Source organism: Tarenaya hassleriana, unplaced genomic scaffold, assembly GCF_000463585.1.
Source record: "Tarenaya hassleriana unplaced genomic scaffold, ASM46358v1 Cleome36, whole genome shotgun sequence".
Taxonomy (NCBI): domain Eukaryota; kingdom Viridiplantae; phylum Streptophyta; class Magnoliopsida; order Brassicales; family Cleomaceae; genus Tarenaya; species Tarenaya hassleriana.
The window spans coordinates 1,171,275-1,192,611 of NW_010966665.1; the positions used below are offsets into that span (position 1 = coordinate 1,171,275).

Here is a 21,337-nt window from a genome sequence, read left to right on the forward strand (position 1 = left end):
TTCGCGTACTGTAATTTTTTAATGTCAAGATCCATATCTATTCTCATTATAGTGTGTATCTTACCAAAATATAGTCATTTTATTACCGTTACCTGCTTGCTTTTTTAGAATTTATTCAGAATATTTATATTTGATAAACTTTATTTATCCAATAAAATGTTAGGCTAAAATTATCCATTTATTAAATATAAGTTGTTAAAGAATTTTAATTTTCAATTAAGAAAATGAACACCTACTGGCTACCTCTACGGGGAAAAAGAGTAGAATTCAAGGAAGCCTAGGTTCCCGGCAGCTTCAGACAAACTCACGTGGCAACACTTGTAAGGGCACTCTGTGTTTCGCTATCGCCACTCCATCATATTGCCCAACCGGTTGGTGGAGAGCCCCAAGCTAGATATCACTGGGCCTGGAGATAGCAAATTTGGGTGGTGTGCTCCAAGAAAAAAGTAGATTAAGAAGAAAAAAAAAAGTCTGTTATATAACACTTTGCTTTCGCCTCGCTTCAACTTTCCTCTTTTCTTCTTCACTCTCTTCCCTTTAGGGATTTTTCTCTCTTCCTCTGGAGATGGATCGGTGATCTTCCGGTGCTCCTGGAGGATTTTGATCTCTTCTTCGAGCAGTTTCTTTGTCTGATCGTTTTCCGGGTAAAGTTTTTCTGTTTCTGTGGCTTTTTCTCTGTGTTTGTTTGTTGCAGTTTTTGTGCTTGTTCAATGATGGCTGTAGCTAGGGTTTGCTGATTTCCTTGGATTATTAGCTGGGTTTTCTTGCGCAGAGTTGAATTTCGTTCTCGAAGATTGTTGGCTGCTATTGATTGAGTGGAGATGTCATCAGAATCCGCTAGTTTGCTCTCTCATTTTGTCAATCTACAGTTTTATTTGGCTGGGTTCTTGTTGATATTTTCCGAATTTTAGCTTATTTTTCTTAGAAACTCGTGGATTATCATGCGTTAGTTTGGTTGTCGAAGATGATTTTGTGTGTACATATTTTGTATCTGGAAATTAGCTCATTTCTCCGGATGTTTGGCATTAAGAAGAATAATTTTGCTCGTGGAGGTGATTTCAGTTTTGTATTGATCAAGAACCAGTTGTGCTTCTAGGGTTCCCGGATTCTTCTTTGTTTGTTTTTCTTCCCCTGCTCGTGTTGTTGTTTTTCATTTGGATTTAGCTCTTTTCCAGCATATTCGTTCAATATAGCTTGTAGCGTTGTTCATAAAGCTGATTTGGTTGATGTTCAACCAGTGAAGATGTCATTGGACTTTTAGATCTTGGATAGTCTATGCTATTCCTTTACTTTTGCATGATCTCAGACATTTATTTCTTAGATGTTTAATGTTCAGGAATTTTGAGGTTTCAAGTCACAGCTTGGAGATTCGACTCATCCAGATTGGTATGTTCTTGTCTGATTTCCTGTAATTCAGTATCTTTATGTTTTTGGGTTCTTCAACATGACAGTGTAAGTGTGTATGTGATTATGTATGTGTGATTTGTCTTAGGAGTTATTGAGCTACTAATATGAGAATTTTATTTGATGGTAGTTATTTATGTTTTTTTATCTGTATGATTTTCTTGGGTTGGTTGTTTTCCTTACTTTTTTGTATGAATTATATCACCTGTTATATTTTGATAGCGTCGTTGTGGTCAAGACTTTCTTTCTTAGTTTCATTTTGCTTCCCTCTTTAGATATTCAGCGATGGAGGAAGCCCAATCAGTTGCTTTGCTTATGGACTCCACCTCGTCCAAGATTCAGCAGCTTCAGAAGGCCTTTGCTGAACTTGAAAGTCAGCGTGCCATAACACTTAATTTGAAATGGAAGGAACTTGAGGAACATTTTCATGGGCTGGAGAGGTCCTTGAAGAGACGGTTTCATGAGCTGGAAGACCAGGAGAGAGAGTATGAAACCAAAACAAGGAAAGCCCAAGAATTGCTGGAGAAAAAGAAGGCAGCTGTGGAAGCCAAGGAGAAGGCTTCACTTGAGAGGCTTCAGAAGAAGAGAGATGCTGCTGTTCTTGCCATAACCAGTGCTTTGGACAAGTACAAGAATGTGCCGTCTGCTGAGCCTGTTAGTGTCACCACTCTCGGTGAAATTAGGGCTGAAAATGCTGTGGAGGATTCACCCGATGGCTTTGCCCATGACGGCATTACTGACGATTATCCAGATGGTACTGTGGAAGATGTTCAGAGCTCACCTGAGATGGAAAATTTTGAGGTGAAGGCTTACCCCCAATTACTGAAACTGTGTGAAGACATGGATTCCACGGGGCTCCATAAATTTGTTTCAGACAACCGTAAGAACCTTGCGGCTCTTAAGGAGGAGATTCCATTTGCTCTCAAGGCAGCAGCTAACCCAGCCAGTTTGGTATTGAACTCTTTTGAAGGGTTTTACCCGGTGGAGGCCCAAAATGCTGATGGGAAGAAAGACCCTAACCTCTTGGGTATACGCAGGACCTGTATCATGTTGATGGAGTGCCTTAGCATTTTGTTATCTGGTCTCGACCCAACTTCTCTTGCTGCTGTACTCTCTGAAGATGTTAAGCAGAGAGCAAAGATTATTGCTGAAGGATGGAAGCCGATGCTCGAGACTCTGGACATCGATGCTAGCAATGGGAATTCATTGGAGGCTCATGCTTTCCTGCAACTGCTGGCCGCTTTCGACATTGCTTCTGAATTTAAAGAGGAAGAACTCTACAAGCTGGTTCCCATGGTTTCTCGACGCCGTCAGGCTGCTGAGCTGTGCCGCTCTCTTGGATTATCTGAGAAAATGCCCGGTTTGTTACTCTATTCTTAAGGCTGTTGTTGGTTATCTTCTACGTTGCGACTTTTTGAGACAGGGATTAGGTATTTTTTCACTAACTCGACAGGATATGAAATGAAGGATCAAACATAACATAGAACATGTCTATGTTAAACTTTCTTTGTGTTTGCACGTCCTTCACCGTGGGTCTGAATCTTTGATGTCTGGCATTAATTTTCGTTCCAGGTGTGATTGAAGTTCTTATGAACAGTGGAAGGCAGATTGATGCGGTTAATTTGGCTTTTGCCTTCGAGCTCACAGAACAGTTTCCGCCTCTGGCTTTACTGAAATCCTACTTGACTGAAGCAAAGCGAACTTCTTCACAAGGCAAACCTGGCAATGCATCAATCATTGTTCAGGCAAGTTAACTGTTTGGTCCGCATGCATCACTCTTGATAGAAATTTAGAGCTGACTATATGAATTATCCCTGCATAGAAAAATACCTTCCATGAATGGATTAGCTGACGATTTGGTTTTGATATGTTTGAACAGCAGTGAGCACATCATTGTCTGAACAATATTATACCATTCAACTGTTGCACGTAGCAAGACACGACTAGAAAAGTGTACTATCTGTAACACTTGACTTGCATCAGCATATCGATGCACCCGTGTACTATATCCATCCAATGCTGGCTCTGTTTGATCTGGTTTGATCTGCCTGCGTTTTGAATTTGGTTAACTTGTCTGTATAAGCCTTGGCATTTTGTGCACCATGCAGGATGAGTTCAACGAGCGAGAGCTAACTGCCCTCAAAGCAGTCATCAAGTGCATAGAAGAGCATAACCTGGAGGAGCAATACCCAGTTGACCCACTTCACAAACGGGTTCTCCAGCTTGAGAAAGCGAAAGCAGACAAGAAAAGAGCGACCGAACCCACTAAACCCCAGCCAAAACGACCACGTGCAAACCAAGCTGCTCAACCCCGGGTCACTAACACTGGCACTGACAGCAACAAGGCAGGATACAACAGAGTCCCTGACCGGTATCCACAGTATGTGTATGAGAACAGACCTTTCCTCAACGGCCCGTTCTTGGCAAGCCCAGCTCCTCCCCCTCCGACATACACTTTCCCTCCCACGCACGCACACTGGAACTTCTACGGGAACTGCTACCAGTACCAGGCTGCTCCTCCTCCTCCTTACTTCCACTAATCAGACCACTGGCAGAGAAGAGAAGGTGACTGTGACTGTGACTGTGACTCCTATGGTTAACTTTGTGGCAGCTTTTTTAACCTCTCTAGTCTTTTACTTCCTTTGATGTTGCTGTGTACGGGTGATTTCTAGTATTTGCAGGACCAACTCCCGCCAAAAAAAACTAAGAAACAAGTTCCTACTGTTAATTATATCATGAATGTTGTATAAGTTGATACTTTGTTCCCACCCTTTGTTATACACATATATTTATATATGTACTCTCCCGGGTAAAATCAATTGAGATAGTTTCCGTGTGTAGCACGTCATGAGCTTCTGCTTGGTAGTGTGACCTGAACGAGAGCGGAGAAACTGACCAGTTCCACAAACCAGTCCAGTTGACCTATTTGTGTTCGTCTTCTCAAAGCTTTTCTAACATGTCAACTGTTCAGCTCAATGACTCCATCGACGTCTAATTCCAGACTTGTCTCCATGACCAGTCAAAATTGTTGTGCTGAAGATATTCTTTTTTTTTTTTAAAGACAGCCCATCTCTTTGCATTTCCTTCATTAAAAAAACAAAGCATCACGTTCTTCTTCCGGTGTTGCTGTCTGACCGTTGACCAATTCCTCCCTCCGGAATCCAAGTAACCCACAAAAACAGTTTATCAATTCCATCATCTCTATCTCCATTTATATTCCACCCAGAAAGCGTGAGGTAATGATCTTTGGTTTGACGAGTAGGAAAGTTCTCGCCTTTTGCATGTAAACTTCACCTTTATGGAGAAGATCAAGAAGGGTAGGGTTCTTCACACTCTTTTTCTTCTTCTCATCTTCAGCTCACTGGCTTCTTCTCTGTACGAAACCCCCGAAGAGAGTGAAGATCGTCAAAACGGCGACGTATACGCGAGTTCGAGGTATGAAGAGGTCCGGGTCGGATTGGTTCTTGATATGGCTTCCATGGAGGGGAAGATTGTCAAAAGCTCTGTCTCCATGGCGCTTTCAGACTTCTACAGCATAAACAATGTCTACAGAACAAGAGTCTCTGTTTTAGTCAGAGACTCCCGTGGAGAGGCTCTCCAAGCTCTTGCTTCTGGTAAGTTTTTTTTTTCTGTCGGAACGTGAAGATGTTCTTCGTTGTTGAATTCGGGTATTGACGAACAGAAAGAGAAAGTATGAACACAAAGAAATCTAAATAAAGGAAGAACAAGAAAAAATAGTGCACATTAGTTTACTAAGCCATGGAGGGGGGCTCTGTAACTTCTACAACTTTGGGGGGTAAAAACGTTAGTTTCAGAAAAATGTGGGGTAGTCAAGGTAGAACAAGAAAAAGAAGCCAATTAAGAGGCGAAGAGAAATCTGAAGAGATCGGTAGAGTTTCAAATTATACAAATTGGGAGCCAAATCAAAACCCTAACCTGAGAAATGAAAGTATAGATCTGTTGTAATTTCTGTCTTTGAGTTCCGGTATCTGCAGAAGTACTTGTAATTCTCGCTTTTTCTTCCGATTACTGTACAAATACCTGCGTTGAGTGCGTTTCTCTGTATAGTTTTCCTACAATTTTTCGGATGAGATTGATCGCCCGCAGAGGTAGGGCTAGGGACACCTAGAATTTGGAGGAGTTAGGTGAAATTTTGGATTTTTGTCTTGTTCTTGTAGCTAATTTTTGTGTTTTTTTTATATGTATGCCCTGATCTGATTGTGCATCTGGGCCTGAAACAGCTGTGGATCTCCTGCAAAATTCAGAAGTGAAAGCAATCATTGGTGGGCAATCGTTGTTCGAAGCAAAGCTTTTGGCAGAGCTTGGGGAGAAAACTAAAGTTCCTGTGGTTTCGGTTCATGTTCCTAGCTCGTTATCCTTGAAGAAATACAGTCACTTTATTCAAGCTACGTATGATCCCACGTCGGAGGCAAAGGGCATTACCTCTCTCATCCGTCGTCTTGACTGGACAAGTGTTGTCCTCATCTACGAGGACGACGATGACTGGAGAGAAAGCATGCAACTTTTGGTGCATCACTTCCAAGAGAATGGCGTCCACATTGTGCATAGGAGCGCTTTTTCAGTCTCGTCTGGAGAAGATTATATCACGGAGGAGCTGCAAAAGTTCAATGAATCAAGAACGAGTGTTTTTGTCGTGCACATGTCTGAACATCTCGCCTCTAATCTCTTCCCATGTGCAGCGAGTTTAGGAATGATGGGAGAAGGCTATGCCTGGATCCTCACTGCAAAAAGCATGAATCATTTCCATTACAAGGATCTTTTTGTGAAGGAGACGATGGACGGGGTCATCGGTTTCAGGTCTTATATTCCAATGTCAAAAGATCTCTACAATTTTACTTTGAGGTGGAGAAGGTCATTGCCCATTGACGATGTTGGGGAAGAAGTAAAAGGTTTGAGCATCTCTGGCATATGGGCGCATGATATTGCTTGGAGCCTAGCTCGAGCAGCAGAGATGTCAAGGCTGTCAAATGCAACAGCCCACGATCATGGTTCTAATGTTGCTGAAACTAGAGCATCTTTAAATGCATCGGCTCTTCTTGAGGCAATTACACAGAGTGATCTCAAGGGTTTCAGTGGTGACATCCGATTCATCGATAAAAAGCTTTCCTCGGAAAAGTTTGAAATCGTGAATATCTTAGGAACGGGTGAGAGAAGAGTGGGATACTGGTCTTCCAGCAATTTCAGCAATAGAAGACTTTTGTCTTCTACCAATGAGCTGGAGACCATCATCTGGCCCGGGGGGTCTTCTAAAGCTCCGAAAGGCCGTTCTCTGGAAGATAGAGGTAAAAAAATGCTCAGGGTTCTCGTTACCTCGAGCAACAAGTTCCCAAAACTGGTGGAGGTGAATACTGATCCGTTAACAGGGGTTACGAAGGCCAAGGGATTCTGTATAGAAGTTTTCGAGAATGCCATTGCCCCGTTAAATTATGAAGTGGAGTACATACCTTGGCGTAATGGAAGTAATTACAACAATCTTGCTTATACAGTCTATAGCCAGGTATATGCATACAAAATAACCAAGAGCTTGTTGTGAAATATATTATAATTTACTCATTTTCATGGCCTGTATTCCTGTTCAATCGTTCCTGAAAAAATGGTGTTTTCTAGCTATGCTAAGGCTATTACAATACAGGGAAATCAAAATAATGTTTGTTGTGAAGATTGCTTTACCTTGGATGGAATGTCCTTGGTGACTTTAATCTGATAACCGTTTGTTGAATTTCTTCCGCAGAAAGACAAGTATGATGCTGCTGTTGGGGACATCACGATTACTGATAACAGATCTGCATACGTTGATTTTACAATGCCTTTCACCGAGATGGGTCTTGGAGTCGTGGCAGTGAAGGACAAAAGCATGTGGGTTTTCTTTAGGCCTCTTACCCCATGTCTGTGGCTAACGACTGCAGTTTTCTTCGTCCTGACCGGCAGTATAGTTTGGTTGATAGAACGGCCTGATAATGAAGAGTTCCAGGGTCCATGGTTCCAGCAGATTGGAACTGTGCTGTGGTTCGGATTCTCTACCCTTGTGTATGCTCACAGTAAGTACTGCATTTACATTATAACCTCTGATAATATACATAAATCTACCATCTTGTTGATTGTTAAAACACCTCCATTTGATATTGGGGCATGGGAACTTTGAAAAAGTGCTTTAGATATAAAAGCAGTTGTTTCTCATCAATTCACAAAGATTCGTTGTGATTGGGACAGTTTTTAATGAAGGTTGTACTCGTCTTGGCATGTAGCTGAGAAATATTAGGGATGAGTTGAAAGAGAATGTGCCTTATTGCTTGCCTGTATACGAATTCCAACCTTTTCTGCTGAATATGCTTTCGCAGGGGAGAGGCTGCAAAAGAACTTGTCAAGATTTGTGGTTCTAGTTTGGGTCTTTGCAGTGCTTATATTGGTTTCAAACTATGCTGCAACCTTGACGTCAATGATGACGGTCCAACAGATGCGGTTTAGGTCAAGCCAGAACTACGTCGGATTTTTTTCTGGCTCACTTATTGTAAATGTGGTTCTGAGCAATTCTACCTTCCGAGGTCCAAGATACAGACAGTTCACTGCATCCGACGATTATGGGAACGCTTTGCAGAATGGAACTGTCTCATTTATCATTGATGAGCTCCCATACCTCAAGGTCATCCTTGGGGAATATCCCACTGACTTGTACATGATTAAAAGAGAAACCATCACCAACGGCTTCGGCTTTGTAAGTATACCTATCCTCAACATGTTCAGCCTTTAGCTTGTTCTGACAAATTTTGAAGTCTGTGTTGAGCAGAGTGTTCTCTTACTTACTCTCAGATATTCAATGTTGACTTCAGATGTTCCAGAAAGGTTCTCCTTTGGTTCAAAACGTGTCCCAAGAAATTGCGAAGCTGAGGAGAACGGGGAGGCTGGAAACCATGGAGAAATGGTGGTTCCAGAGACAACCGGCCTACACAGCAGAGGATACATCTGACCCTCTGACCCTTTACAAGTTCCGTGGATTGTTTATGATCACTGGAGTTTCTTTCGGTTTTGCCCTCACCTTGCTTCTAGCTTCCTGGCTCCAGAAGAGACGACTAGTCTTACAAAAATATGCCAACCATCAACTTGGTACCTTCAGGAGGTTATTTTCACGAGCCGTTCATCCTGGATCTCCCACCACTGCAGATATGCCCAGCTGGGAGAACGGGAATGCAGTCTAGACGGTATCCCCACTCTTTGGTGGCTTTTATTCGTACATACCAATTGAATCGTGCAAACAAGCATCTCGTCTGTCATTGATAAGCTCTTAGCATAATGCTCCCTCTGTGTACAATGTATAGTATACCTGACCTGATTGTGTAAATAGCTGGAGCATGGTCCACCGGCTGTTATTCTGATATGAAGTCTCTCTGCTAAAGACAGAAGACCCGACCATTGTACTGAAAGGGTTTAGATTTATTCCCTGAGATCTGTTATCATTTATACAACCATCCTAACTGTGTGTATGAGATTTTGTCTGAATTACTACACTACATATCAATGAAAGTATCAACTTTGCATAGGTTATAACTTATAATGAGCTGCTGTCTGTGCGCAACATTGAGTAATTATATTGAAATGTGATTGCCAAGCCTGATAATTGCAGGAGCCAAGCAGGAAGCTGACCTATTCAAAACAGCAGCAGTTCAATGGACCGAGTAAATTCCATGTTCTCTTCTACAAGGTTGCTTATATATAAGACAGTTTACTTTTGTACAATGACTTCGGTTTTCTTTTCTTTCGGATTTATATCTTTGACCATTCAAAGGCATTGCACTAAGTAAACTTTGAAAAGTTCTCGTCAACACATTTTGATGTATCCAGAACTACAATTGCTTAAATGTCAACCAATCATGACAACCTTCTCAGCAATTTCTCTTTTTAGAAATATTAACATTTTCTTTTTTATCTTCTTCAGTCTTTGTCATTCTTAATGTTGACCCGGAACCATCTTGTTCATAGGAATCAAGATGGTCCATGGAATTTTAACACTGTATTTTATCTAATCTTTATTTATATGTCCACAGCAGGCAAGGGTTGGTTGGTGATGATATCATCATTTGTGTAACTCGAGAGCTACACCTTTTCTTTATGGAGAAACATAAGATTCATAACCAAATTCTGCAGTCATCTCTTCTTAGTCTTATTCTTTTCATCTTCAGCTCAGTGGCTCCTCTGTCTGGAATTTCCATACCCGGTGAAGCTCATCAGAACAACGACGTAAATGGGACTTCCTGGTTCGAAGAAGTTAGAGTCGGGTTGGTGTTGGACATGGATTCCGTGGAGGGAAAGATTGTCAGAAGCTCCATTGAAATGGCGCTCTCAGATTTCTACAAAGTTAACATAGGATACAAAACAAGAGCCTCTGTGTTGGTCAGAAACTCCCATGGGGAGCCTCTCCTAGCTCTTGCTGCTGGTATGTCACTGTCAACGCCTGTGTTATTTATATGATCCTTCTTTGTTTCTTGTCTTCTTTGGAATGTGTGGATGGTTTCCTTTGTTGTGTGGATGGTTTCCTTTGTTGTCTTGAGCTTTCTTTTATTAATGATTGGATGAGGTTTTTTCGATTTTCTTCTTCTTGGAAAACCGAGCTCCTCAAACTCCTGAAGCGCTAGAGAGAGATAGATGTAAATGAACATAAACGTATCAAAGTTGTCAATATGATGAAATTTCAGACCTGCAAGTTGGTTGTCCCATAAGGCTTAGGTTGTTGCCCCTTTGGGTGTCTGGTGTGCACACAAAAATATTTTCAGTAAAAACGTTAGTTTCAGAAAAATGTGAGATTATGACATAAAAAGAACAATAAAACTTGAGCAGAGCATGTCGAGCCAGATTTTAAGGTTCTTGTTTTTGTTAACTGTAGAGACAGAAAATAACCAAAATACTCGCCAAAGGGAACCTGAGAAAGAAAGCACAGGTCTGTATTCTTGATTTTTTTTGCTCTGATATCTCCGACGGAAATGGTGGTTTATCTGAATGAGTTTCTCTTCTTATAGATCCCCAAAATATAGTTGGATAAGACCTCTCTTGCCGAGAAAGAGTAAGTGCCAGAAAACGGGAGAGTTGTGTGAAATTTGGATAGCATCTTTTGTTTGCTTTGTTTTTGTAGCAGTTTCTTATACTGTTGAACTCAGTTTCCCAAAAATACTGATCTGCATCTCCTGTCCGTTTCTGATTTAATTGCTGGATACGTGAATGTGAGTGTGAGGCGATGCTTTGGATGCTCATTATCCAACTATCTGTCTCTGTATGAAACAGCTGTAGATCTCCTGCAAAATGAACAAGTGGACGCAATCATTGGTGGGCAATCGTTGCTCGAAGCAAAGCTTTTGGGAGAGCTTGGTGAGAAAGCTAAAGTTCCTGTGGTTTCTGTTCATGTTCCGAGCTCGTTATCCTTGAAGAAGTATAGTCACTTTGTTCAAGCCTCGCATGATCCCATATCTGAGGCCAAAGGCATTTCCGCTTTCATCCGTCGTCTTGACTGGACAAGTGTTGTCCTTGTCTATGAGGAGGACGACGATGACTGGAGAGAGAGCATGCAACTGTTGGTGGAACATTTCCAAGAGAATGACATCCGCATTGTGCATAAGAGTGCTATCTCTGTCTCCTCTGGAGAAGACAATATCATGGAACAACTCCAGAAGTTAAAGGCCGCAGGAATGAAAATTTTTGTCACGCACATGTCTCAGCATCTTTCGTCTCAGCTCTTCCCATGTGCAGGAAACTTAGGCATGATGGGAGAAGGGTATGCCTGGATCCTCACCGCAAGAACCATGAATCATTTGCATTATACCGACCATTTTGTAAAGGAAACCATGGAAGGGGTGGTTGGTTTCAGGTCTTATATTCCAATGTCGAAAGAGCTTTACAATTTTACTTTGAGATGGAGAAGATCATTGCCCATGGAGGAAGTTGGACCAGAAATAAATGGTTTGAGCATCTCTGGTATATGGGGGCACGATGTTGCTTGTAATCTAGCACGAGCAGCGGAGATTTCAAGGCTGCCAGGTTCAAATGTATCGGCTCTTCTTGGGGCAATTACACAGAGTAAGTTTAAAGGCTTGAGTGGTGATGTCCAGTTCGTCAATAAAAAGCTTTCCTCAGAAAAGTACGAAATCGTAAATATCATAGGAACGGGTGAGAGAAGGCTCGGATTCTGGACTTCTCATGGTTTCAGCAATAGAAGACATTTGTCTTCTACCAATGAGCTTGAGACCATCATCTGGCCCGGAGGAACTTCTATAACCCCGAAAGGTCGTGGTCTGGGGGATAGACGGAGAAAAAAGCTTAGGGTTCTTGTTACATCGAGCAACAGGTTCCCAAGATTGATGGAGGTGAATACTGATCCGTTAACTGGGGTCACGTCTGCAAAGGGGTTCTGTATAGAAGTTTTTGAAACTGCCATCAGCCCTTTCAACTATGAACTGGAGTACATACCTTGGCGTAATGGCAGTAATTACAACAATCTTGCGTTTGCCATCTATACTCAGGTATGCGCCTCCATAGATGAAACTTGAATGTCTGTTGTATATTGTATTCAAGGCTTAATCATCTGTATCTCTACAAGTGTGTATTTGAAGTTGTTACAAATCTCGGAATATTTAACCCAAAATCAAAATGAGTGGAAAAGAAGAATTCATAAGGTCGACCCCAAATAAACTTGGCATTAATGAGATGTTGCTGCTGTTGTTGTATCTTTACAAGTGTGAAAAAAGTAGCCCTTGAGATTACTAATCTCATCTAATTTTGTTACAGTTTGATCTTGGCCCAGTAATTTTCTGATGCATTCCCTACTCTGCAGAAAGACAGATATGATGCGGCGGTCGGGGATATCACAATCACTGCCAACCGATCTTTTTATGTTGATTTCACTATGCCATTCACTGACTTTGGTCTTGGAATTGTGGCGCCAAAGGACAGAAGCATGTGGGTTTTCTTTAAGCCTCTTACCCCAGGCCTTTGGCTAACAAGTGCAGCTTTCTTCGTCTTGACGGGTATTATAGTTTGGTTGATAGAACGGCCCGTCAATACCGACTTCCAAGGCTCATTATCTCAACAGACTGGAATGATGCTCTGGTTCGGGTTTTCTACCCTCGTTTTCGCTCACAGTAAGTCATATGTTTCCATTGTAAATGTCGCATATTCTACATTTGATTCCCGCCATTCCTGAATGTCGGACTCTTAAACATTGCTGAAATCTGAACACAGGAAGATCAGATAGTTTATCTGTTTTTTGATAGATTCGTCGTTATAGTTTGACATGAAAGAAACTGCACCATATTACTAGTCAGTTTAAGCATTCTGCCTTTTTCTGCTTACCTTTTTTTTTACAGGGGAGAGCCTGAAGCATAATTTGTCGAGATTCGTCGTTATAATTTGGGTGTTTGCGGTGCTGATACTGACGTCAAGTTACACTGCAACTCTGACATCGATGATGACAATCCAACAAATACGATTCAAGACTAATCAAAACTATGTAGGCCACCTTTATGGCTCGCTCATCGCTAAGTTGGTTCTTGACAGTTCTACCTTCCGAGCTTCAAGGTACAAGGGTCTTAATACATCCGATGATTATGCTCGGGCTTTGTCGAACAGAAGCGTCTCGTATGTCGTCGATGAGATGCCATACCTAAAAGTCCTCCTCGGTGAAAACCCTACAGAGTTCCTCATGGTTAAAACTCAAACCACCACCAATGGCTTCGGCTTTGTATGTATTCGTCCCTTCATCTTCTATTTCTCTAGCCGGAAATAAACGATATAACCGATGGTTAGGACCTCACTGGTTATAAGCATTGAGCTGTTTCCCAATTCTCGCTGACAGATACTCTCAATTTGGTAATTGCAGATGTTTCAGAAAGGTTCTGAGTTGGTTCATAACGTGTCACGGGAAATCGCAAACCTTAGGGCGAGCGAAAGGATGAACGACATCGAGAAAAGATGGTTCAGGACAGAACTACCCTACACAACCGAGGATGACGCATCCAATCCTCTGACCCTTTACAGATTCCGAGGTCTGTTTATGATAACCGGAGTCTCTTTCTCTCTGGCTCTCGCCATTCTTCTCATTCTCTGGCTTCAAGAGAATTTGCAGTTTCTCCTGAACCAATGGTTACGACCAGTTCTCGTGTTCTTGGGAACAATCCTCGGTAGAAAAGCAGAGAATGCAGTTCAGATGGCTCGACAATAGATTCACATTTAGATGTTTCACCTGACAAACCTCACACAGAAAGCTGCAGCAGACAGTAGGAATCAAATCTTAGAGAAAGATGCTTGACGTTTTTTTGGCCATTCACCACCAAAATTTTGGTATATATTTTTTTTTGTATTGTATCTTTTGGTTTTAGCCATTGTTATTGTTGTACAGAGAACGACAATGATGTTTTATTACTGCAGTTAACTTCAACTGTCCCAAACGCTTTTATCTTTGACCATTTGACAGAAGACAAGAGTCTTGTTAGGATGACCAATGGGTATTTGATAAACTGAAATTAGGGTATACATTTAATAAGTATTTGATTTGACTGTGATTAGTGATGTCAAACTTAATTTAATCCAACCCATTAGTCATTATAAGACATGGGGTTAGTTTTTTTATTTTATTTAAAAGATTTCTTTGACAAATCTGACCGATTAAATTATTTATTTTCATCAAGTTTGTATTCACACAAACCCTCCCATAAATATCCATGAGACCGAAAATATGGTGGTCTCATATAATGGCGGTTGATTTACCGTCAAAGAGTTAAAAAAAAACTTTGTTCAAAACTTTAGCACATTAAGAATGTGTGTATATATATTTCTTTTCAATTTTGCCGTTTTGGTGTGTGTGGTGTATATATATATATACACACCGACACACGCAAGATTGTGCAATGAACGTGTAATGTCTTTGCGTATCACTTTCATCGTTTTGCCAAACCGTTACGATCACCCTCGCTTTTTTTTAAACCATAAAATATTGATCCAAATAATTGCAGAACAATTATCGGATACATAGACCTCAAACATCAGATTATTCTCTGTATCATACAATTATTAAATTTCGATGATTATTTAAAAGGGAAGGCATGGATCCTTTAAAACTAAATAATTGAATTCAAATCTTACCATATAGGAGGATACATATTTTTATAATATTTTGATATCATTATCTATATGTTGATTTCGGTAATTTTTATTTAAAAAGGAAAGCAAGGCGTGGATAATGGATCTCCTCCTCCTCCCAACGCAAGGCGTAAAAGAGAGAGGGTATTTTGGTCAATTGACTCCCACGCCTCTCTCTTTTAAGACATTAGTCACTTCCCTGTCCTGTCTAACTTGTGGTAATCGCCACGTCATCACCCGACCAGAGAAAGAAGCATCCCACATAAACCCCTCTCTCTCTCTCTCCGAGGAAACATCAGATTCATCCATGGAAGAGTGAGCTTCATCCTCTCTCTCTCTCTCTCTCTCTCTCCAATGAATCTCCTTTTGATGGCATTTTCCTCGCGTGTCCTATTTTGTTTTTCTTCCTGCAGATCTGAGCCAAAGGACGGGTACTTAACAACCACCGGATCCGCCGGAAGAGTGACGTCACAATCCTACTCCGGCGGCGGCGGCGGCACGACGAGCGTCCACGTCAGCGCCCTGGACGGCCTCGTGAACGTGAACTCGCTCTTCACCATCGCCGTCTTCGTGGGTCTGTCCCTGGCGACGCCTGGACAACGCAGCCTCGAGGATCGCTCCGCCTGCGACGCCGGTGCTGACGTGGCGAAGAAGCTTCTGGTATTCGAGGTCGTCTCCTTCAGCTTCTTCCTGTTCTCGTCTCTGGTCGCTCAGGGCCTGAAGCTCGCCCTGAACCTGCTCAACAGCAAGGACGTGGACGAGGCCTTCAGGGCTCACATCAACATTAGGGTTTTGAGATTGGGGATGATTGGATCAGCTGTCGGATCCGTCATGGGCTGTCTGTTCCTGATGCTGTCGATGATCGATGTGATCCAGATCCGGTTGGGTATGCTGTCATGTGGCAGCAAATCCGCGGCTCACGCCGTGACGGCGCTCGTGATTCTCGTCTCTTCCGCTCTGTTGATCTACATTTCCACCGCCATCTACGCTTTCTCTCGGTGAAACAACGATCGGTATCGGTGTAAATATAAAGAGCGTCATCAAATTTGACAGCTTTTGGTGATAGGATTTGTGGGTTATTTCATGACCCAGGTGGGGCCGTAATTTGTGAGCTATCAGTCTCATGAACAATGAAGTTTGATATCTGTGTTCTTGTCTGAAGTTATTGAGGTAAATTACCACTTCGTTTGTTGTTCTCTAAAATTCCTTAATGTTTTGTAAGAACAGAGATTGCTGATGATTTGTCTGTCAAAGAGGACCTTCTTCTTCATGTCGAGGATGGGTATTTTTCATTCTTATATCCGCCATTGAAGAAGAATCTGAATCTTGATTCATTTCTTTCCCATTCTGGTATCGCCATTGAAGAAGAATCTGAACCTCGTCTCTCTATCTATGATTCAGAAGTCTCTGGTTTGGTAACAAAGAAGATGAGATCTTCGAAAAGAAGCCAAAGTAACAACACAGATGAAAGCTTTTTTAATCTGATATTTCTTGTAAGCTATCGGATTATATTTCTGTAATCTTCTGTAAAAAAAAACAATCATTTAAAAGGCAAACCAAAATCGAATGCTACGAATATAATGAATATATCACACATGCAGATGCCCTAACTGATCACATCAAGAAACATCCTAGGAAGACACTCGAAAACCTCTATCTGTTTTTGGTTCCTTGTCTGTCGGCTTTTAGCCTAAGGCGGCGAATCCACCGCCTTTCATCATCTGTTTGAACTCGTTGAAATCCACCATGCCATCTCCGTCAACGTCGACCTTGCTTATCATCCTCTTGCAATCCTCCAGGGTTCTTCCTTGCTTGAGCCCCAAGGAAGCTAACACCGATCTCAGCTCTTCAACCGTTATGAACCCATCACCGTTCTGATCAAACACTTTGAACGCCTCCCTCATGTCCTCCTCCTCGTCTCTCTCCTCCATTATCGACTGGTACAACCCCCCAAACTCGTCAATGTCCACGTACCCATCGCCGTTCAGGTCGATCTTCTCGATCATTTGCACCAGATCTTCATCCGAGATGTAGATTCCGAGGTTCTGCAACGAATCACTGAGCTCCTTCTTCGAGATCTTTCCATCCCCGTTCCTATCGAACAACTGGAAGATCCGTCGGAGCTCGGCTTGATCCATTCCAAAGGGGATCGAGATGAAACAGATGAAGAAAAACAGGATGGGAAAATGAGTGGAGAAGAATCTTGGTGTGGGGAATATATGTAAGAGAAGGGATGAACGACTGGTTCTGAGAAAGAGTTCGTGGCAGCCATTTTGGAGTTCATACGTTGTTGTTCTTCAACAGCTTCTGTTGAACTGGTCTGAAATAATAGGCTTTTTTTTTTTACTGCCAGTTATAAAACAAACCAAAAGTTTAGATTATTACTTGTCTGTTGAACAATAGTTTGTTTGTCGCAGTTGGATAAGAAACCAGATTTTAACGTCAGAACCTCTTGCGTTATGAATAAGTTACCACCTAGGATGGCCAATTCGGGTTTCGATTCGGGTTCAATTCGATTATATTCGGGTTCGGTTATTTCGGTTATAGAAAAACTATAACCATTCGGTTTTTATATAAATTTCGGTTCGGTTCAGTTCGGTTATTTTTCGGTTCGGGTTCGGTTCGGTTTTGGTAAAAAGTTTAATTTTCCAAAGAAATTGTCGGTTATTCTCTCGGTTTTTTCGGTTATTTTTTATTCGGTTCGGTTCGGTTTCGGTTTCGATTTCGGTTTTTCGGGTTTAAGGAAATCATAACCGTTCGATTTAAATGTCGGGTTCGGTTCGAATACGGTTATGTCTTATTCGGTTCGGTTCGGTTAATAACCGAAATGACCACCCCTATTACCACCTCTTCAACATCTTTAACGTGAAATAAAATATAAACATATATACATTTATTATGTATATATAAAATTCCAATTCAAACAAGTAAAATTGGGAAAAACCGAAAAAACAAATACTGTTTCTTTACCAAAAGAACATTTGATTTTAAGTTTAAAATAAAAACAATCCTCACTAGTTAGTCTTTTTAAAATATATATCTATTCTGCATCCAGAAAAACAATATTTTGAATTTTTATGGTCATAACTCTAATGAATATGACATATTCACAACCGAGAATTAATAGCTTAATTTTTATAACAAAATTCAATATAAAAAAATCATTTTATAACTAAATTTAAGTCTTTTTTGGTTTGTGTCATTTCACATGAACTACAACTAGGGTTTGACAAGATAAGCACCACTTTGATCGAGACTGAACGAATCAGGCATCATCTATAAGCAGTTGGGTCACAAGAACTTGTAATAGGGCTGAATTAGGGTTAAATATTCAGTTTCTCACAAATTGATCTTATACTTGAAAAAAAAACAGAATAAAGCGATGGAAGAAATGTACGCCAACCATGTGCCCTGCGAAGAGATCACGGAAACAAAAATGATCCCAAGGGCGAGTAAGTTGAAACCCCCAAAATTAGATTCTGGGTTTGATTTAGCAAACGAAGAAATTGCCACAAAACATCGAATTTAGGGTTTTGGGACAGAGTGCGTTTGCCATCGATCATCATCGCCGACAAAGGAAAAAACATGAGATTCAGATCTGGCTTATATTTTAGATTAAAAAAAAACAAAAGAATTTTCCAGTAGAAAAAAGGGCCTGAAAAATCAGAAGGTCAGATTCAGGCGAGTGATACTGGATCTTGTGCTTTGATGTCGCAAGTTTCGTGATATTTGGATTGACTAGATCACAAGATCTAACCAAGAAGCTGTGACTTGCTTTGTTTCACCAGATCTAACACGAACATTCAAATCCAAAACAGAGGAACTGAAGGGGGGGGAAATACGAGGAAAGATCCACACGAGATGCAGACATGACAGAGAAGGATGAAGAAGAACGCGACTTGCAGGGGAGAAGGGAGAGGAAGAGGGAATTTATAGGTTGAGGACAGTGACGATTAGGGTTAGGGTTTGCATTGTTTAAAGGCCATGAAAAATGGGTATATGGGCTCCTCTATCTTCTCAGCCCAACAAAAGGGGCTTTTTTTCAAAACCTTGTAGGGACCTGATGTTGTCCGTTCTATAATTTCGTGCATGATTCTCTTTTATTTATTTGTTCGTGTATGATTCTTGTTTGCACCTCCTCACTGTACAACACCAAAGAGGATGTATTGGCAATCAACACAACGATGATGTTGCACAGGTTGGATTCTAACCATAGCTTTTCTCATTTTGTGGGAATTACAGGGAGTCAGGGACACCAGTTGTGTGGAGAATGCGGCCATGGGAGAGGGGAGCGAGGCTGTGGTCAACGGGTTGGTGAATTTGGCTCCCGACGGCGAGGCACGGTGGCGGAGCGGCTGATCCGCCGGAGGGGTATAATTGGAATTTTCAAAAAAAAGAAATAAATAATGTCAAGAATGGGATTCGAACCCATGCCCTTTCGGACCAGTACCTGAAACTGGCGCCTTAGACCAACTCGGCCATCTTGACATGTTGTATCAACGTTAATTTTTTATAAGATCTAAAATTGTTAATTTTAAAAAATAGTGAAATTGAAAAAAAATAAAACTGTTTTTTAAAAATATAATTAAGTTTTTGATAGAATTTTTAGGAATTGTGTCATATTTGTTTCCCTCGTACACTAACATATTTTAGAACATGTTCAGTTCCAAGACTAAATGAAATAGTCAGCTCCACTTATTTGTATCAAGAAACGCTTTTAATTTACACTCCCCTGCAAATTGTTTACACACAAGTTTTAAAAAAATAAGAGATGAAGGTTTTTTTTAATAATAATATCTTCTCCGGGACGCTTTTTGTTATTTTCGGAAAAAGGACTTTATTGGAACAATCCCGCAGAAAGCGTAATCACGCGCCTGCCCTCTCGCCGGGTCCGACGCTGCAGGCGCGGATCACCATACCCTTTAAAATATACCCTTGTACTTGAATGAAATTTCGGTCCTACCACTCGTGCACGTGGCTCTTTACAGTTGGTTGGAGTACCCGAAGGATGACAAATAGAGAAGCATAGGATAACCCCTCCGTCGGAATATCGCTCTCAATCATTTGATCCACGCTGGTTTCAAGCTGTCACCACTCTCTTCTTCTTCGCTTAAACCCTGACCTCGATCTCCTAATCGTGAGAAATCATCCTATCTGCGGCCAGCGTTCCATGATTTGAGGAGAACGATTTCCGGGTTTTCCAGGAAAACGCCGGCAAAAAGCGATGCTTCGTCTTGCTCGAGGCGTTGTTCTTCAGCTCGTTATCGCCGCAGCAATCTCGATCTCGGCCGTGATCTCCGGGGACGAGTCGATATACGAGATCCTTCGGGCGAATGAGTTGCCGATGGGTCTTTTACCGAACGGTGTGAAGGAATTCAGCGTCGACGGCAAAACAGGGGAATTCTCGGTGTATCTGAACCAGGCATGTAATGCCAAGTACGAGAGCGAGCTGCATTACGAGGCTAACGTGACGGGAACGTTAGGGTTTGGGTGGATCTCGGGCTTGTCGGGGATCTCGGCGCAAGAGCTCTTCCTGTGGTTCCCGGTGAAAGGGATCCGCGTCGACGTGCCGAGTTCCGGCGTAATTTACTTCGACGTCGGTGTTGTTCGCAAGCAGTACTCGATGTCTATGTTCGAGACCCCGAGGGATTGCGTCGCGGTTCGGGGTGAGGATGAGATCTGGGGTGAGAACAAGGTATAGAAATTTATGCGAATTTGAATTTTGAAATTCAAATCTAGTCTCATAAGTGGCAAAATGGGTAGTGATCTCAGCTTCAAACCTAGATGGGATGATCCTTTTGCTAAAAGTTCATAGCTTTATTTCATCTCACTTACTTCTATATCGGGAATCCTTATGTCTAATCTGGGCATAACTTTTTCCAAGTTTGATTTGGTTGAATCTAATCTTCACGATTCATTTTTTTCTCATATGCAGATTCAATCTTCTGTGTTGCCACTTTATCAACTAGATCAAGAATCCCGTGGGAGAAGCTTTGCTAAGCCCGTGTTTGAGGAAAGGTTATTATAGATATCTGCATCTGAAAAAATATGATCACCGATTCCTCTTCATCATCTCTGGCATTATCATATCAAATCTTGGCATGAACAAGATTCAGATATTATCGGGTTCAGCGTTTTTTTCTTACTGCGTTTTGGAGGGCATGGGGAGCAGAACCAAGAATCTTTCAGTCAATTTACGACAGAAGAGAGTTGGATTTGTTTGAGAAGATGACAAAAAGGTATGCCCAGATTTCCTCGAAGCGATTACAGTTGAATGGATGAAAGTTTTGTTGTTCTGTATGTTGTTGTTTGGCATGTAAGCATGGTGTATATATATATATATACGTGTATTTACATACACGTTCCTATGTTTCCCCCTTCTGTACTGAGGAGTGATGCTCTGATTATGCATTCTCTCTCTATTTTTTGTCACTAAGCGTGCATTTGCTTGAAGAGTTTGGCTCCCCTTTCTGCTTATATATATGTTGGTGGGGGCATTATTAAATTTTGTAGAATTTTACCGACGAAACAAAACAACAAAAATTTGCAACACTAGGAAGTTGTATCCAAAGAAGAAATCGTGTGTCAAATCTATATTATTGATTTGTAGATATCATATGGAACGTAATTGATAGCCGTCTTAGCTCAGCGGTAGAGCGCATGGCTTTTAACCATGTGGTCGTGGGTTCGATCCCCACAGACGGCGTCGTTTCCGTTAATGTTATTTTAAATTTAAATTTCTTTATGATGCTTCTGTAAGACTGCTTCATTAATTCAGTTTTGTTGGTCCATTATT

The 21,337-nt window shown here is 41.4% G+C and overlaps 6 protein-coding genes and 2 non-coding genes across 16 annotated transcripts; 6 read left to right on the forward strand and 2 right to left on the reverse strand.

Moving 5' to 3' along the window:
• Positions 1-498: 498 nt before the first annotated feature.
• LOC104822460 (FRIGIDA-like protein 3) lies at positions 499-4,200 on the forward strand. Of its 2 annotated transcripts, XM_010553695.2 has the most exons (5): positions 501-644; positions 1,337-1,386; positions 1,680-2,764; positions 2,977-3,149; positions 3,513-4,200. In XM_010553695.2, the coding sequence occupies exons 3-5, from the start codon at positions 1,690-1,692 to the stop codon at positions 3,942-3,944; spliced, it is 1,680 nt and encodes a 559-aa protein (XP_010551997.1). In that variant the 5' UTR covers positions 501-644; positions 1,337-1,386; positions 1,680-1,689; the 3' UTR covers positions 3,945-4,200. The 2 variants fall into 2 exon arrangements, with proteins under 2 accessions (XP_010551998.1, XP_010551997.1); XM_010553696.2 differs by lacking the exon at positions 1,337-1,386 and having other exon boundaries at positions 499-644; positions 3,513-3,944.
• Positions 4,201-4,509: 309 nt separating this feature from the next.
• On the forward strand, positions 4,510-9,284 carry LOC104822463 (glutamate receptor 1.2-like). Of its 5 annotated transcripts, none has more exons than XM_010553703.2 (6): positions 4,511-5,018; positions 5,646-6,922; positions 7,157-7,463; positions 7,764-8,137; positions 8,253-8,621; positions 9,044-9,284. In XM_010553703.2, exons 1-5 carry the CDS (start codon positions 4,703-4,705, stop codon positions 8,616-8,618), a joined length of 2,640 nt encoding a protein of 879 aa, XP_010552005.1. In that variant the 5' UTR covers positions 4,511-4,702; the 3' UTR covers positions 8,619-8,621; positions 9,044-9,284. The 5 variants fall into 5 exon arrangements, with proteins under 5 accessions (XP_010552006.1, XP_010552005.1, XP_010552004.1 ...); XM_010553706.2 differs by lacking the exon at positions 9,044-9,284 and having other exon boundaries at positions 4,552-4,640; positions 4,762-5,018; positions 8,253-8,618; XM_010553704.2 differs by lacking the exon at positions 9,044-9,284 and having other exon boundaries at positions 4,510-5,018; positions 8,233-8,401.
• LOC104822462 (glutamate receptor 1.2-like) lies at positions 8,574-13,850 on the forward strand. 4 transcript variants are annotated; one of them, XM_010553698.2, is made up of 7 exons: positions 8,574-8,621; positions 9,044-9,121; positions 9,468-9,853; positions 10,696-11,927; positions 12,239-12,545; positions 12,771-13,144; positions 13,283-13,850. In XM_010553698.2, exons 2-7 carry the CDS (start codon positions 9,087-9,089, stop codon positions 13,622-13,624), a joined length of 2,676 nt encoding a protein of 891 aa, XP_010552000.1. In that variant the 5' UTR covers positions 8,574-8,621; positions 9,044-9,086; the 3' UTR covers positions 13,625-13,850. The 4 variants fall into 4 exon arrangements, with proteins under 4 accessions (XP_010552000.1, XP_010552003.1, XP_010551999.1 ...); XM_010553701.2 differs by having other exon boundaries at positions 9,600-9,853; XM_010553697.1 differs by having other exon boundaries at positions 8,607-8,621; positions 9,465-9,853.
• An 845-nt stretch (positions 13,851-14,695) lies between these two features.
• Positions 14,696-15,811, forward strand: LOC104822465. Its single transcript, XM_010553708.2, has 2 exons — positions 14,696-14,856; positions 14,955-15,811. Exons 1-2 carry the CDS (start codon positions 14,849-14,851, stop codon positions 15,541-15,543), a joined length of 597 nt encoding a protein of 198 aa, XP_010552010.1. The 5' UTR covers positions 14,696-14,848; the 3' UTR covers positions 15,544-15,811.
• Positions 15,610-17,041, reverse strand: LOC104822464 (calmodulin-like protein 3). The gene has a single exon (XM_010553707.1). It carries the CDS (start codon positions 16,677-16,679, stop codon positions 16,227-16,229), a length of 453 nt encoding a protein of 150 aa, XP_010552009.1. The 5' UTR covers positions 16,680-17,041; the 3' UTR covers positions 15,610-16,226.
• A 1,907-nt stretch (positions 17,042-18,948) lies between these two features.
• TRNAL-CAG lies at positions 18,949-19,029 on the reverse strand. The gene has a single exon. It is a non-coding gene; the product is annotated as a tRNA-Leu (tRNA).
• A 582-nt stretch (positions 19,030-19,611) lies between these two features.
• On the forward strand, positions 19,612-21,018 carry LOC104822466. Its single transcript, XM_010553710.1, has 2 exons — positions 19,612-20,236; positions 20,477-21,018. The coding sequence occupies exons 1-2, from the start codon at positions 19,766-19,768 to the stop codon at positions 20,567-20,569; spliced, it is 564 nt and encodes a 187-aa protein (XP_010552012.1). The 5' UTR covers positions 19,612-19,765; the 3' UTR covers positions 20,570-21,018.
• A 157-nt stretch (positions 21,019-21,175) lies between these two features.
• On the forward strand, positions 21,176-21,247 carry TRNAK-UUU. Its single transcript has one exon. It is a non-coding gene; the product is annotated as a tRNA-Lys (tRNA).
• The last annotated feature ends 90 nt before the right edge of the window (positions 21,248-21,337 follow it).

Coding starts and splice junctions, on each gene's coding strand:
- LOC104822463 (XM_010553703.2), top strand. CDS start 4,703: ATGGAGAAGATCAAGAAGGGTAGGGTTCTTCACACTCTTTTTCTTCTT. Junction 5,019..5,645: donor TCTCCAAGCTCTTGCTTCTG/GTAAGTTTTTTT, acceptor GGCCTGAAACAG/CTGTGGATCTCCTGCAAAAT. Junction 6,923..7,156: donor CTTATACAGTCTATAGCCAG/GTATATGCATAC, acceptor TTTCTTCCGCAG/AAAGACAAGTATGATGCTGC.
- LOC104822462 (XM_010553697.1), top strand. CDS start 9,087: ATGGACCGAGTAAATTCCATGTTCTCTTCTACAAG. Junction 11,928..12,238: donor CGTTTGCCATCTATACTCAG/GTATGCGCCTCC, acceptor CCTACTCTGCAG/AAAGACAGATATGATGCGGC. Junction 12,546..12,770: donor TACCCTCGTTTTCGCTCACA/GTAAGTCATATG, acceptor TTTTTTTTACAG/GGGAGAGCCTGAAGCATAAT.
- LOC104822460 (XM_010553696.2), top strand. CDS start 1,690: ATGGAGGAAGCCCAATCAGTTGCTTTGCTTATGGACTCCACCTCGTCC. Junction 2,765..2,976: donor ATTATCTGAGAAAATGCCCG/GTTTGTTACTCT, acceptor TTTTCGTTCCAG/GTGTGATTGAAGTTCTTATG. Junction 3,150..3,512: donor ATGCATCAATCATTGTTCAG/GCAAGTTAACTG, acceptor TGCACCATGCAG/GATGAGTTCAACGAGCGAGA.
- LOC104822466 (XM_010553710.1), top strand. CDS start 19,766: ATGCTTCGTCTTGCTCGAGGCGTTGTTCTTCAGCTCGTTATCGCCGCA. Junction 20,237..20,476: donor AGATCTGGGGTGAGAACAAG/GTATAGAAATTT, acceptor TCTCATATGCAG/ATTCAATCTTCTGTGTTGCC.
- LOC104822464 (XM_010553707.1), bottom strand. CDS start 16,679: ATGGATCAAGCCGAGCTCCGACGGATCTTCCAGTTGTTCGATAGGAAC.